This window comes from Gossypium raimondii, chromosome 4 (assembly GCF_025698545.1).
Source record: "Gossypium raimondii isolate GPD5lz chromosome 4, ASM2569854v1, whole genome shotgun sequence".
NCBI classification, from domain to species: domain Eukaryota; kingdom Viridiplantae; phylum Streptophyta; class Magnoliopsida; order Malvales; family Malvaceae; genus Gossypium; species Gossypium raimondii.
The window spans coordinates 49,039,369-49,056,232 of record NC_068568.1 but is presented as its reverse complement, the minus strand read 5'-3'; the positions used below and the strand labels follow the sequence as shown (position 1 = coordinate 49,056,232).

The 16,864-nt window shown below is 31.9% G+C and overlaps 1 protein-coding gene across 1 annotated transcript; it reads right to left on the bottom strand.

Moving 5' to 3' along the window:
• Nucleotides 1-5,661: 5,661 nt before the first annotated feature.
• Nucleotides 5,662-7,126, bottom strand: LOC105780309 (chalcone isomerase-like protein 2). Its single transcript, XM_012604560.2, has 5 exons — nucleotides 6,889-7,126; nucleotides 6,710-6,793; nucleotides 6,344-6,499; nucleotides 6,021-6,247; nucleotides 5,662-5,923 (listed from the first exon to the last, which is right to left on the bottom strand). Coding segments are annotated over exons 1-5 (630 nt in total). The 5' UTR covers nucleotides 6,890-7,126; the 3' UTR covers nucleotides 5,662-5,761.
• Between the last annotated feature and the right edge of the window lie 9,738 nt (nucleotides 7,127-16,864).

Genomic DNA, 16,864 nt, shown 5'->3' with positions numbered 1-16,864 from the left:
AAATTGTCAAAATGCATAAAATAGGTCTTCAATTTTTGTGCACTCAATCTTCAAAGTTAATCGCCTTATTTTTTTTAATTAAATTCATCACGTATCACAATCGGACATGTGACAAAAAAATAAAAATTATTAAATTTTAATAAATATATATATATAAGCAATATTTAATGCTTATTAAAGTTTAGAAAAAGATTATAAAATTGTAAAAGATTATAAAATTTTATAAAATATTATAAAATATATAGAAATATATTTTTATAAAGTTGTAAGAAAATGATAAAATATAAAGAATTATAAAATTCATAAAATTATAAAATTATCGTACCAAAAAATATTTTATACTTTTCTATAACTTTTATTGATTTTTATTTTTTATTATTTTCACCACAGTGTGACATGTAATGGCTTTAACGAGAAAAAAAATGGGAATCGTTAACTTTAACGACCAACGGTTGAAGTTAATGGTTAAAAGATGTTTTTTATGCATTTTATAATTTTTTATGATTTTTATAAAATTTTATAAAATTTTATATTTTTTATTAAAGTTTAATAATTTTTATTGATTTTGTTTTTTATAATTTTTTTGTCACATGTGACGCAATAGTTGTGACACGGGGTGAATTTAATTGAAAAAGATTAGAGGCAGTTAACTTTAACGGTCAACTGTCAAAGTTTATGGTCAAATGGCCTTTTTAATGCATTTTGGCAATTGAATGCAAAAAAAAAAAAAAGCAAGGGCTTAATTGCTTTTTTTAAAAAATTCTGAGGGTCTTTTTATGCATTTTGACAATTTAAGTACTCAATTGAGTGCAAAAAAAAAAGCAGGGGCTTAAATTTTTTTTTTTAAAGTTTGAGGGCCTTTTTGATGCATTTTGAAAGTTTAAGTGCCCAATTGAGTGCAAAACAAAGAGCAGAGTCTTAATTTTTTTTTAATTTGAGGGTTTTTCACACCCTTAAGCCTTGTTGTTATTTATTTATTAAAATTAATATTTTTAAAATTGATTTGGTGGTCAAATTGATCAAGTTATCAGTTCCACCGATTTGATTAAAAATTATTAAAATTTAAAAAAGAAAATTCAAAATCATAGTTCAATATTGGCCTTTTAGAATCGGTTCTTGATCTAACTAATTCAAAGTCACTTTTCGAACTGATTCTCAATCCAACCAGTCAATTCAGTCCAATTCGATTCAAACAACATTGATTAAATAGATATTTGTAAAAGTTGGCTTTTAAAATATATTTTTGTGTAAACTACACCATTAACAGTGATCGTTCGATCGAATTGAGTGAAAAAATTTCAAGTTAATCGAGTTGAGGAGTCATATTTTATCATCCTAACTTGATTTGAAATTTTTTTGAATCTAGTGAAATAAAATTCGAGTCGAGTTGAATCAAATCAAGTGAAATTGTTCGAGTTAAATTCAAAAATTAAATATGTCAAATTAAAATCTTGTTACAGTATAATCAATTCTATGTTAAACACACTATACCAAGAGATGTGTAGGGCAACTCCTTCAGTCATGGGAATGGTACGTCCCCTAGTAAACGCCCCTTATGAATTCTCACTTGTAATAAGGTAAAATTCATTTAATAATATAGTTATCATAATATTTTTTTTCATTATTATATTTTAGAAATAACATATTATTTGAATAGGTAGAACAATGATGCGAGTCATATGGGTATACCGGACAAGCTTGAAGATATTCGACCATTGTTAGATCAACGATCAAAAGCTGAAATTAGTTCTTGAAATTTTCAATTATATTATATTTACGTAAGGATTTGAAATTTAATATTAGGTACGTAATAAAATTTATAATTTTGTATATATTGTAGTTTGAATGGATGTCATACTCTGATTCGAGAATTCAAGAATGCATCTCGACCGAATTTTTGGCGAATCGCAATATCTGGCACGTCAAAGTGTCATTGATAGTTTTTACAACAATTTAGATGCACAAATCTGATCGAGTGATGCGTCAGTTCAAGTTTATGCAAAGTATTTTGCTGTCACCCTAGGAGCTCGATGAACTTTACAAGATCGACTTACGGGAGAGAACCGATGAAAATTGGTCTAAATTCCATGTCAAATGCATCTACATTTGGTAACATAAGTACAAATTTATACTTATGCACGAACCAATTGTCCAACCGTATTTGGCGACCTCTCCATATTACATGACATGGTTTAGACTTCACGGTAAGTCATATCTGTTGTTGGAGGAGGAAATGAGTAGATAATGTTGTTGTAGAAGGCTAAGACGACTCCACATGAGGTCACGATCGAGAGTACATGCGTCGATGGAATCATCATCAACTCCAACCCCACATGAGGCACAGATGGGTGCTTTCAATAACCCCATTTTTCTACACATGCACCACATTATGCATCATCATACCATGCATTAACACCTTTTCCAAGTATATTTTTTGCACCACCTTCATCCTCAAGACCACTACCAACAACAACATCAGTGTATCCTCCATCGCCTACAATTCCAACATTCTATCCACAATCAGGTTATTCAACACCATTCAGTTCTCTACCAATAGTGTCGCAAACACCCTGAGCATCATTGTCCTTTAGAGATGGGTAATCTTTGCAACCACTTATTAACACCACGAATGATATACGATGAGAACCTAGGACACAAATACAATCTAGCACAGAGGAACGAGACGAATATCAAGATCAAGATAAAAGTGGATGTAAAGATGAAGATGAAAATTATGAGGAGCCAAAACCCTAACTACGATGAAATCCTCCTCGTAATCGACACCCACTAGGTTGTGGCACACATTCGGGCCGACGACGTCGATGAATTTTTTTATTTTAAAATTTTCTCATATAAATCATCATTTATTATGAAATTTTCATATTTTTAATATCAACAATCTTCTCTTTATACAAATCTCCTTATAAAAACAATCTGTTCGAATTTTCAGTATGGAACCTCTACACAAAATGTCTTCATTTTATAGGAAATACTACCCTCGGATATCAAACATAACTTCAAAATATTGGAAAAGATTGGACATGACAAGTCTAAAAAAGGCTTCTAAAAAATTCGGGATGTGACGTCTGAATTTTATTCGACTTTATACCTGACAATTTCTTCCCACAAATTTTTAACCCTAACTATAATAGGGAATCCCATCACAAAATTTTAGAACTCGAAAATCTCAGGATAATTTTCAAACACCCCATCGCGGGAACCCCAGACTGTTATGGGCTCTCACATACTTTTTTCCTCTTGTTGCCTATATAAAGGTGGCGTTTGCTACCCCCACTCCATTAGCTCTCTTGCCCACCTTCCTTAGAAAAAAAATGTTTTTTGTTTTTATTGTTTTTATTTTTGGTTGAGTGTTGAAATTTTGGGAGGGAAAGTTTGTTTGTGTTGGAGTTTTAGGGAGACATTGTGATAGTTTTAAGTTATATTTGAGTTCACGGTGATACGGTGATGTTTAGAAACTCACACATTTCATTTTTCGTGTGGGGAGTGCACCATCACCTTAGAAAATGTTGTATTGTAACTCAAGCTCCCAGTTCACAGTGGTTATACTGTCACGAGTTCAAATTTCATGCCACGATAAAAGGATGCTTTATAAACCCCATACTTAAGTTTGATATCATAATCATAGGGAAAAAATAGGCTTACTTATTCTTTTCTTTCCATCAAAGTAATATCCTTAACCTAATTGTCCAAAACTTATGTCGGAGGTGGGGGCAAGAAGACTTTTAGGGAGAGAGTGACTATAACAGTGGAGAAAAGCTAAAACATGATTCGGGGCGACAATAGTTACTGTAATTAAATAGAGTAACCAGTAAATCTCATTATCAAATAGAGTAATCAAGTCATTTAAATGACTCATTGCCACGTTTACTTATCATTTATCATGTAATACCGATAAGAGGATATCATTTACCCTTTAGTTAGGCTATGAATTCCACTATTATGGAATAAAGCTACATATTGCAGAAGTCGTATACCCAATATACTAGCTTTCAGTTCTTTATCTATTTGAACCGAGGCTTTCACTTACATCAAGGTATACGAGTCACACATGCATAGTTCATCATCCAATTAGGATTAAGGTATGTCACACTATGAACATTACAAGTGAACAAATCTATAAACGGATTTAGGATCTATTCCACTTGAGTCTAGTTTGAGGTACTGCCAATCCAATTAGTCATATCCATGTCTCTATCTTCTTAGAGTCATCTGCTCTGATACTCAAGACAAAGCATCTCCCTAATTGTACTTTATAGATGACATATTAGTCTTTCAATTGGTTTGCTTGTTTCCAATTATATAAAGGGCACGTTAATATCTACTAATACAAGTTGTTTTTTTGTGTTACGATCCAACCACGTAATACCGTTTAGTATTAGTTAAACAATAGATAACAAATGAGTCAATATTTGCTTCCATTTTGCTTTGTGTGCAAAACCCATTAAGAACAATATACAAATAATATTAATGTAATCAATTAATATTTTATTAAACTAATTTGTTCGAAAAATACAAGTATACATTGACGAAAATATTACACTAAGAGCAATAGATCCCAACATTAATGTGAATAATGAAATTTTATTATATCAATCATACAAAAAATTATAAATACAAATGACAAATAAACTAAATTTAAGGCACTAGATCTTAACAATGTTTCCCTAGATGAGACAGATGTCTTAGCTAAATAGTTGTAATAGTCTAATCCAAAGAAGAAAAGAAAGAGCTATTATGTAATAGTTGCAATAGTCTAATCCAAAGAAGAAAAGAAAGAGCTATTATGTAAGTGAACCAAATTCATCTAATTCACTTATCAATGTTGCCACATTGTTGGGGGATAATATTAAACAAGTTGACCTTGAATTAAGTGAGAGCATTGACTCTAACAGAAGATGAACAAGATGTTGCGTAGAACAAAATTCCTGATCATTCAATGTACATGCTTGTTTTCTTAAGTCTACCACCTCCGATGCGATTAGCATAGGTGAGAAAATTTATTTCTACCCATTAAAGATTATGCTTGTGGTGGTGGGTTAATATAACTTTATATATATATAATCTTAGGAATACTATTACAATACTTATTTCATTCCACCCAACTAAACTATTGAAATATTCGTGCTATATAATTATAGCTATATTCTATTCTCACATAATAACATTCCATGATGACAAAGTAAACATACCGTAAGAGTCTTAATTCGAAAAATCTGAGTTAAAGTAGACTTGTTGAAAGTTTGGGTTGAAGTAAAACTCTTCCATCAGAGTTTCAGTTAGAATAAAACTTTTCCACTAAAGTCTTAGTGGATTAGAACTCTTTATTCCCCAAATTTTAGTATTTAAATAAAACACAATCCGCATGAGCATGGTTAATCGGTGGTTCTTATATTTAGTTCAAGCAGAAGCGTAGCTTCAGCACATCTCGTAACACACTTATTAATGTGTTGCTTGTAAAACAACTTTGTTTGCGTATAAGAAGAGATCATTTCTTTTTGGGTGAGTTAATAGGAGTTATGATCGTAGTTGTGCAATGCGGTTGCTTTTATAGGCAATGAAGCACATCTGAAAACATGAAAGCAAATTGTCTGGCATTTTCATTTTTCTCAATCATGGGAGTGAAGGAAATGGATCTGTAAATAAGCGAAAACTCCAATCATATCATAATTTATTGGTAGAGAAAGCACAACAAACAGGATGGTTCTTAGTAGGAAAGACTTGGTAACAAAACGGCATGGGTTCATTTGCAAAGCTCAGCGGAGAGGGTATTAGCTAAGGAGGAAATGGTAGTTGCAGACACTCCCCTTGTTCCTCCTAAGTACCATTTCTTGATCATCTCGACCACATTCGCATTCTCTACTTTGATTTTTGCTTCCTCCTTTCCCTCCGTCGTGAATGCAATCTGTTTGAGCACATCCACACATACACAAAAACTATCATATTAAAACATATGCATGAATGAATTAATGAATGGTTTTTCTGATGGACTCAAAATATACCTCAGCAGTGGCTGAATTTGCTGGAAAATGGTAAGTGATGACTGAATCCTTCTTGAAATATTTAGACTGGAAGAATTCAACAACTTTTTCCAAGGCTTCTTCCTCTTCCTCTTCGTATTTGTCGTCAGCTGCCAATCGGTCCCTCACAGCACTCTCTAGCTGCACTCCATATTGGGAACCTTTGATCTCCTTAATCACCACAACTCTCAGAAACTTCTCCACTGGAGCTGCAGGTTGTGATCATAGTTGTTTATAAATCACATTGTAACTATGATAGTTCTTACAACTTTGAAGAATGAATGATGGGAATTGGTTGTTTGTACCATTAATAAGAGCCTCGAAGAAGTTATCATCTTCAGCTAGCACGTTCCCAGGCTTACCCTTCCATTGTTGTAAATGCCCTACAACTTCAGGTTCAAGGTAAACCCCAATTGCTGTGAACTTGATTTGCAAAAAGTGAATCTCAATGTCGGTAATTCCTGTCCCAGCCCCACAAAGTGAAATTAGATTTTTGGGTCTAAACGTAGTGATTGAAGGAAATTAGACTAGACCTAGTTTTCACGTTAAGGATCATGTAAAACATATATAGTTGAAGTTTAACACAGTGAGTTTCGATCTAAAGACCTAGAGTTTAACTCAATTAGTTTGTGTAATTATACGAAACATAGTATGAAAAAGAAAAAGCTTACCATGACCCAAAAGAGATAGTGGCTTGGTAGTTGTGATTTGTGGAGGAAAAGGGACTTCATCAACCATTACCATTTCAGTAGTCACTTGGAACACCCAAAAAATATATTTGAATTAAGAAAAAATAGATGGTAAACTAAAAACCAAAGCACCATTAAAATTGAAAGATAAAACCACTTACTGGCTATGCTTGAAGGAGGTTTAAGGCAGGCAAGGAAGCAATGAAAGGGCAAAGATGGTTGAGTTTGTAAGTGAATTGAGAAATTAAAGAGTGGTGCTGCCTTTTATATCAAAGCATAAATGGCATAGACATAGGACATTAGCATTTCAACATAGCACAAAGGCTAAGACTTGGGGCCTCCTGGATGGGCAGATGGTGGTTGGTAGGTAAGTCATCTAATTTTCCCCCATTTGACTTGCAGGAAGATAGGATTTATGAATTCTGGGTGATTGCTTTGATTTGGTTTAAGCATAAACAGGTTTAGCAGACTTGTCTGTTTTGCTGCCTTTGTAATATTATTGGGTGGATTTGAGGCTTTGATATTGAGGGCATTAGGGAACCCACGTGATTGATGTGCTAACCACCTTTCATTTTACCTACCCCCTTATCTTACATTTACATTTTAGATCATCAAAGTAGGTCCAGCACAGGCAGCCTGTAAGAATCAATCACCCATCAAGAAAAAGCCTTTACCTTAGGCTTCTGTCTCATACCCCAATCACTAATATTCCTCTAATATTATTAATGTGAGCGTCTCTCTGAGGAACTGTGTAGTAGACCTGTCCATGGGCCGGGCCGGGCCCGGGAAAAATTTTTGGCCCGCCTCCTAGGACCGGGCCCGGCCCGAAATATGGGCCTGAAATTTTGCCTAGGCCCGGCCTGGAAAAAATATCATAAACCGGAGCCCGGCTCGGCCCGGCCCATTTTTTAATAAACATTAAAAAATTATTTTAAAAATAAAAAATAAAAATATTTTGAAAGTATTTTAAAATTAAAAAATAAAATAAAAATATATATTTATTATATTCGGGCCGGGCCCGGGCCAAAAAAGTGGTGCCCGAGGCCCGACCCGTTTTTTAAACGGGCCTCGTTTTTTGCCCAAGCCCATATATCGGACCTATATTTTTACCCGAACCCTCCCATATTTCGGGCGGGCCGTCAGGCCGGGCCAGGCGGTGTGTAGCACATGTTTTCTTTTAAGATTCAGGCCATCTTCAACTAATCGTTTGCTTTTAGATTAATCTACTCTTTTCGGAATTGGATTGGTCGAAGGATATTTGAAATAAGCGGTCAGATCGGTTGACTTGTGAATTGGTTAAATAAGTTAAATTAGCAATCAAACCGATTGAATTGTTTTTCTCTATTTTATTAGTATTTCTAATAATTTATTCAATTAAACTGGAAGGACAAATCGAACTGTTTGAGTCAAAAATCGATGGTCTAATTAGTTCAATCGTCGATCTTATTCTAAAAGACTTAGATTAAACTATCAACTACGGAACATTTAAAATATGATTTTTTTTTTCAATAAATGTATTTGTTAATATTTGAATTTATTTATTTTATCGAGAAAGTTGCTGTCACCTCAAACAAGATTCAACATGTACTTAATTTCGTACTCTTGTAATTTTCGTACATTTAAAATTTAGTCTCTTTATTTTTATTTTTAGGAGTTTAGTCATTTTATTTTTTATATTTCAAAATTCAAGTTCAATAGTCAACACTGTTAATTTTTTTATTAAATACATTGATATGACATGTTGAAATAAAACAAACTTTAATAGATAAATGTTAACAATATTGACAATTAGATCTAAATTTTAAAATCTAAAAAATAAAAAGACTAAATTTCATAAAATATAAAAAAAACTAAAATTTAAATATACAAAAAAAATATAAAGACTTGAAACATATTTCAACACTAAGGGTGGGTTTGGATGGGCGGTGCATTTACCTGCGATTAGTGTAAAAATAACGGTAACGATGAGATTAGATACTGTAGCAATACTGTAACGTGAAACAAAAAGTAAAATAAACGCACCACACCGCCAATCCAAAATTACCTTAAAACAATAATTTGTTAGTGGGGCAAATGTTTTTGTCTCTTATAAAAGCTACCCACTAGGATATCTTAATTTGAATTGTGGATTCATGGAAGACCTCATTTATTTTTAAAGGATAATTTCATTTGCCTTTTGTGGAAAAGGAAAACTCCAAAAAATTCGTTAAATCACTATTTAGGATTTGAATTTTATAATAATTTTTATATTGGAGTTTGAGTTTTTAGGGTTTAAGTTAATTTCTAAATTTGGTAAGTGTTTTCATATTAGAACCTGAGTTTTAGCATTTTTAAGGAAATATTAAGGATTAACGTGGGCCAAAAAAAGTTCAAACACTAATGTGAGAATAATTGTCAAGTTCATGGAGTAACTTGAAAAAAAAATTCAAGCTCCAATATGGGAACAATTGTCGAATTCAGAGACTAACTTAGACAAAAAAAAGTTCAGATCTCAATGTGCGAACAATTGCCAAGTTTAGGTCTCAAAAAGTGATTTAACCCCAAAAAATGGAAAGGAAAAAAAGGTAAAATTTTTCTATTAGTCCTTGTACTTTACGAAAGTTGTGGATTTAGTCTTTATACTTGAATGACCATTTTTAGTCCTTGTACTTTTTAAAGTTTAAAATTTCAGTACTCACCAGACGATAACTTTAAATTCATTAAGTTAGTTATGTTATTTCTAAAATCTGATGCAGCAAACATACTATCATATGTGTAATATCATGCCAACATGTTATTTCCACATGCTACTCACTAAAAATCCAATTAATGGATTAATGATTGTCATTTGTGTCAAGGTTGAAATTTCAAAATTCGAAAAATATAGGGGCTTATAACGATCCAATTAGAGAATATGAACTAAATCTACAATTGTATACATAGTACATGACTAGCAATTGAATTTAATCAAATGATTTAACTACTATTGTGTGGGTTAGGACTAAAATTTCAAATTTTGAAAGGTATAAGGACTAAAATTAAATAGATTGAAAAATATAGAGACTAAAAATAATTAAGTTAAAATACAAGGACTAAATTCATAGCTTTCACGAAATATAGGAACTAATAGCATAATTTAACCAAAAAAGAAAAAATAGTATATTTGTGTTATTATTAATTTTAATTCAATAAATGTATTTAACGGATATATATTTATATGATTTTAAAATTTTAAAATTTATATTTTACACTTGGATGGGTTTGTGTCATAATGGTGATATATATATTTATAATGAATGGTTCCTAAATTACTTTTTCTCTCATGTTGATATCTCCGTTAATTAAACCGTTAAGTATATTTAAAAGGAAAAACTTAACCCACAAATTCATACCTAAATTATACCATTTCTTTCAAGTTGATACCAATTTTTTTGTCATAAGTGATACTCAAACTATTCTTTTATTACCATTTTACACCAAAATGTTATATTCATTGACAGATTAAATTGCCTTAAAGGAACAATTTTATTCTCTTTTTTTTTTTCTTTTGCCCTCCCTCCCTTTATATATATATATTTGTTCTTTTCTTTTCTTTTTCATTCTTCTTCGTTTATAATGTCTAGCAATGTTTGAAATCCGCCTGCCCGAGGTCAAGACATTGGCGATTAATTTTATTTTTGAACTTCTTCGCATGCTTGCTTAACCTGACGAGATTGAAAAAATTCTTTTTATTAATCAAAAACAGTATTTCAGAACCAGACTAGATTGATCGGTTGGACCAATTGGATCGGGAACCGGCTGGGGTACTGGTCTGAAGATAGTGTAACACCCCCTAACCTCAAACCGTCGCCAGAACAGGGTTACGAGGCATTACCGAACATATCAAACAATTTACAAATAATTCTTAAATAAATAACGAACATATATAAAAGAATCATAAATTCATATAAATTTATGCTAATTGGCTTCTTTTTTATTTTAAAAATTTCGACAGTATTTTTGCTTATTTTTACTTAAAACCCCCTGCAAACTTAAAACAAAAAACAACCCAATACCAATATTTCAATCAATAATTTTATACTTTAAAACGCTCCTAATCATACTTAATAAATTGATTCACTATTTTATTTATCATTCAAAAGATTATAACCATTTACTCACAACCAAGATCATTTAGCATATATACATATTTATATATATACAACTCGTGTTCAATCACCTAGTACATGCCACTTAAACAAAAGGAAGAAATACATCACCAAAATTTTCTTAATGGAGTCGGGATCTTTCTAGATGCTAAACTGGACCTTGAACCCTAATGACTTGCGCACGGAAACAACCGTACGCTGAGCATTTCATACTCAGTGGTATTATTATAATTTAAATTATTTAAGTAAAATAACAAATAATCATGTCAAATTATATAACAATTAATTCATTAATAAACTAATTTATTCTTAACTTTCATTTCTCAACAATAACTACTCAATTTGACTATTCATCAATTTAATATCATATAACATTTCATTTGAACATAAATCTCTTCATGAATCTTTGATTCATTCTTTTCATTCTCATTTCTCAATTTCAATTCACTTTTCATTTCATGAATAAAGTCGATCATTTTCATTTGATTTTTTTTCTATTCCATTTATTTGCCCCTATTAACAAGACCCGGACTTTGGCGAATACACGGATCCAACCAAACACACCAGAATGGCACCCAGTGCCTCGTCAGATAGTTCGAAACAAAGTTGACAACCAGTGTCTCATCAGACAAGCCGAAGTAAGTTGGTACCCAGTACCTCATTGAATCTATCCGAAGAAATATAGTGACACCCAGTGTCTCATCGACTCGAGGTCGAAGTATCCCTGAACTCTTCCAATCCTATGGCATGCCAACTATATCCGACTCAGCCCGACTAGTTAATAGGGTATTCAAATCATTTTTCTATTTCAAATTCACTTTCGATTCAATCACAATTCAATTCAATTTCACTTTCCACTTTTTAATCAATACACAGTTCAAATAATTTCACTTCGATTCAATTCATTTCATTCACTTTTAGTCAATGCAATATTTTAATACTCACCTCAATTTCACTTAGCAAGTACTTTAATTGAAATTTAACAATTGAAAATAAATAAATTCAAATTATAGTAATACAAACCGTATATCTCCCGTTTTAGTCCTCGATAGCTTTCTCCTTTCCTTTTGATGCCGATGCCTCGGGTTCTTTGTTAGCTATGAAAATAATAATAATTTTCGCTATTAATTACAGCATTAAATTAAAATAAATAATTAAATTTCTAATCAATTCTTACATTATTCCCAATTTAATCTTAACTAAGTTTAGTTACTTAACTAATTCAATTCACACTCTATTTCTATTCAAATTTCATCCCAACTCAAATTTAACTACTAAAATTTCAGCATATTTTCCTAATTTCAAATTTCCTCAATTTAGTCCCTAAAACATAAAACTTATAACTTACTTCACAATTTAATCCTTTTATCAATTCTAACTTAAAATTCATTCAATTAAATCCTTAATTTAACAATTTGTCCAACATGAACCATGCTTAAAAACCTATAAACTTCCAAAACCTCAACTTATTTTCAACAGAACTTTGTTTTAAAACTTCTAAAACATCAAAATTAAGTAAAAAGGGCTTAATTGACTTACCAATCAAAGCTTTAAGCTTCAAAATCCTAGTTTTCCCTTTTCTTTTTCTTCTTTCCTTTCCCCTGTTTCGAATTGCTCTCTGTTTCTCTTCTTTTCTTTTGTTTTATTTTTATTTCTTTAATAATATAATTGATTAATAATCATTTAATTAATAAATATCTTTTAATTATAATACAAGTGTATATACACACTTTACTACATTTGTACAACTTTATCACCCTACATTTGGCACCATTTAATTTATTTATTTTATATTTAATTAATTAATATTTATAAATATCTTTATACTTAAATTTTAAGTAATCATACATTTATTTTACAAGTGTAAAAATATATGCATGTCACATGTATAATTTTACACCTACATTTATCTTTTCTTAATTTATTACATAATATGATAATAATAAAAATAATTACAATAATAATTTAATATAATAATTTAATAAAATATCTATTTAATAATTAATTATAAGTATTACAAATGTATGTATTTTATTAATACACTTGTATTAAATCATCACCATACATTTGTCTTTATTTAATTTATTTCTTAATATAATATCTTAACTTTAATTAATATAATTTATAATGTTTTTAATTAAATAATATTTTTATAATATTAATCAGGAAAAAAATCTAAGATTTTTCCATGTATTGCCGCCTATTCTTAAGCCATTGGCTTATTTACCTATCTAGTCCCTCTTATTTTCTTTTGATCTATAATTAGACTTTTACCCTTTATTCAATTTAATCTTTTTTCCTAATTTCTCTTAATTAAGCTAAGTTCACCTATCTAAAACCTAATTAATCACACAACTAGTCTCGTAAATATTTCTAATAATTATTTTCGAACTCAATTTATTAAGACGGAGGCCCGATAATGTACTTTTCCGATGCTTGTGAATTTTGGGTCATTAAAGATAGGGGTTGAACCACTTAACCTGAGAACCAATACAGACAAGTTGAACCAGTTGAACTTGTTTTTTCTATTTTTTAAATATTTTTATTTTATGATTTTTTATTAATTTATTTGATTGAATCGGACGAATTGATAAAACCAAAAATCGATGGCTCGATCGGTTCAATCATCGGTTCAATTCTAAAAACTTTAATCAAAACCATAAAGCCTGAAATAATCGCACTTGTAAAATAAACCCAAAATAAGAGGAAGAAGAAAGAAAAAAGTAAAAGAATATATGTATATAAAGAGAAAATCATATTTTTTTGTCTTTTTTTCCACATGGCAAATTTTGATTGGTTATTTTTCTTTTTTTTTAAAAATAGACTAAGGGTTGAACTAATAGATATACCAATTTGGGGAAATGTAGTTTAGATATCACTTGTTACAAAAAAAATTTTTGTTTAGATACCAAAATAAGGGGAAAAAGAGAGAGAGAGCATTGTAAAGCCCAATTTTTGCCCGGTCTGTTAGATAAATAAAAACCAAACAGAAACAAAGGCTAATGTTTCAGTCCAATTTTGTTACAAGCCCAATAACGGGCCCAATAGCTAATTCCTAACCCAGGCCCAAAATTAATGGAAAAGGAAGGGTTAGGAAACACTAAGCAGCCTCCTTGCCTCAGTGCCGCCAACAGCCCCAGCACGTCGCGCCCAACGGCTGATCGCCGCACGCCTCGGGCCCGCTCCTCCACGTGCGCACCACGATACCTGCAAACACAGACTCAAAGAGTCCGGAGGAGAAAAACAAGCAAAAAATATATTATTGATTTATTTTATTTTTTCTTTTCGGCCTATAAAAGGCCTCTTAATCTGTAAAATAAGGGGGGATGGAGAACAGAGAAATAGACAAAGAAATCGAAAGTAAAACAGAGAATACAAAGTTTTTTTTCTTAAGGTGAATCGGGTTCCTATAGTTTTATTTTTATTTTTTCTCTTTTGCGTTTTTTGGTTTTTTTAAAGAAATAACAAAGAAAAGAGGAAGGGAAGCTTACCTCTTTGGCCGGAAGCATCGATCGGTGCCACCTCCGTCATGATCGGAGTCGGTGGCGCGCAATTGAACAATGGCCATGGCTTGGATATGAAACCCTAGCAGAGAACAAAATGGGGTGCAGACATTTTTTTGTTTTAAAGCAGTTATGAAATTTTAAAAGAAAAATTGGGTTTTATTGAAACCTCAAAAGCAGCGTCGTTTGTCCAAGCCTTGACTCGCGCGGTGACCCGACCCGAAGGGGAGGATCCGCGCGTTTGGCTTTAAAGGTCTAATTGCGCATTTAGGCCTTCCCTTTTGCAAACGTGTTCCAACTAAGTCCATTCTACTTATTTTAAAATTTGGGCCGCATATTTTATGTTTGTTTCAATTTAGCCCTTTGTTGCGCAGCGTTTTGGAAGGAGGGAATAATTTCGCTTTTGGTCCTCCACTGTTACGCGGGCGTTCAAGTCGGTCTTTTTAAAAAAAATTTTAAATCAGCCCCCCATTTTTGATTAAAATTCAATTCAGTCCTTTTCATTTTTATTTTTTTATATCATTTTTTTACTATTATTATACCATTATTGCTATTATTATGTTACATTATATCATTATTATTGCATTGTTTTCTATTATTATTACTACTGTATTTGCTATACATATACACATATTTTATATATAATATATGTGCATATTTTAATATATACTTTTATGGGTTTTAAATTTGCATATATTTTACGCATGCGTACTTTTATACTTTTTTACATGTTTTTCTATTTGTTTCTATTTGATGTATTTCATTCCTTCTTTTTGTTTGCCAATTTACTTGTATATTATAGTTATATATATATATATATATATATATATATATTCATAAATGTTTATTCATATATGCTTGAAGTTAGAACATTGGTTTCATGTTATACATTACCCCATTTTTAGCATATCTTTTTTTAAATGTATATTTTGGTTTTGTCAAAGTATTAAAATCATCATATTTTATAAATTTTCAAAATATTTGGTACTCATGATTCTCGAGAAAGATCGTATCCTAACTTACTGGATTGCGATTATTTTTTCAATGAATTTAGAAAACCAAGTATTCATTTTGCATTAAATTCGCAAATTTCAAATAAAAGTTTATTCTGGGGAGTTCAAAATGTTGGGTCCTAACTTACTGGTCCTGATATTTTGACTTTTCGAAATAAGAATTTTCAAAAGCAAAAGGCAATATTCGGGTATTTTGAAGATTTAAAAATATTGTGCCCTAACTCACTGGTGTGGTGTTTTATTTCTTTGAAATAAGAATGTCCTATTATTTTGATCCATTCATGAAATAAAAAGTTTCCTTTTAAAATCTTTTCAAATTTTCGACACCAAGACATTAAATAATCAATTTGGTACTGATTTTGGGCGTTACGAGGGTGCTAACCCTTCCTCGTGCGTAACTGACTCCCGAACCTGTTTTCTCAAATTTCACAGACCAAAATTGTTTTTAAGGTGAGCCGATCACACCTCAACAAGGATCGGTGGCAACTCCAATTTTCGTTTTTTAAAGTCGACAACTAAAATTTTGTTTTCAAAAAACGGTTTCGACAGCTGCTGCCCCTCTTTGCTCGTTGTCGTGTAACGGGAACAGAGCAAAGACTAAAAGCCCAATTGTGCCTGGTCTTATTATGTCTCCTCTTCTTTAGTGCTTCAAGTAGCCTCATTCCTTCCTACTGCTTCTTCAGAGGTATAGGAACTGGTGCTCCAATCTACTCCACTGGAATGTCAGGGAGATAGGATTCATACGTTGTAGCTTCTCAGAAGAACAAAATTTGCTATCTTTAATCTGCTCCACTGCAACTTCAGAGAGATAGGACTTATAGCTTCAACTTGTTCTGCTACAATTTAAAAATACATCTGATGCGATCCGCTCTACTGCAACTTCAGAGAGATGAGATCTGCGATTTTAATCCACTCCACAGTAACTTCAGGGAGATGAGATCTGCTTTCTTCTGTCCGCTCCACTGCAACTTCAGGGAGATAAGACTGGGTGCGATCTGCTCTACTGCAACTTCAGAGATATAAGATCTGTGGTTTTAATCCACTCCATTGCAGCTTCAAGGAGATAGGATTGGTATCTTCGATCTACTTCACGCCAATACATGAAGACAAGATCTGCTATCTTCGATCTATTCCACTGCCGACCAGGGAGATAGAATTACTGGCTTCAATATACTCCACTGTAACCTCAGGGAGGTAAAATCTGCCATCTTCGATCTACTCCACTACTGCCTAGGAAGATAAGACCTGTAATCTTCAATCTATTTCACTGCTGCCCAAGGAGATAGAATTACTGGCTTCAATGTACTCCACTGTAACCTCAGAGAGGTAAAATCCGCCATCTTCGATCTGCTCCACTACTGCTTAGGGAGATAAGATCTGTAATCTTCAATCTATTCCACTGTTGCCCATGGAGATAGAATTACTGGCTTCAATGTACTCCACTGTAACCTTAGGGAGGTAAAATCCGCCATCTTCGATCTGCTCCACTACTGC

Excerpts from the sequence above, each read along its gene's own strand:
- LOC105780309 (XM_012604560.2), bottom strand. Across the intron at positions 6,500-6,709 it reads ACTATCTCTTTTGGGTCATG|GAATTACCGACATTGAGATT; the intron begins GTAAGCTTTTTC and ends GGGCTGGGACAG. Across the intron at positions 6,248-6,343 it reads CTTCGAGGCTCTTATTAATG|CTCCAGTGGAGAAGTTTCTG; the intron begins GTACAAACAACC and ends CACAACCTGCAG.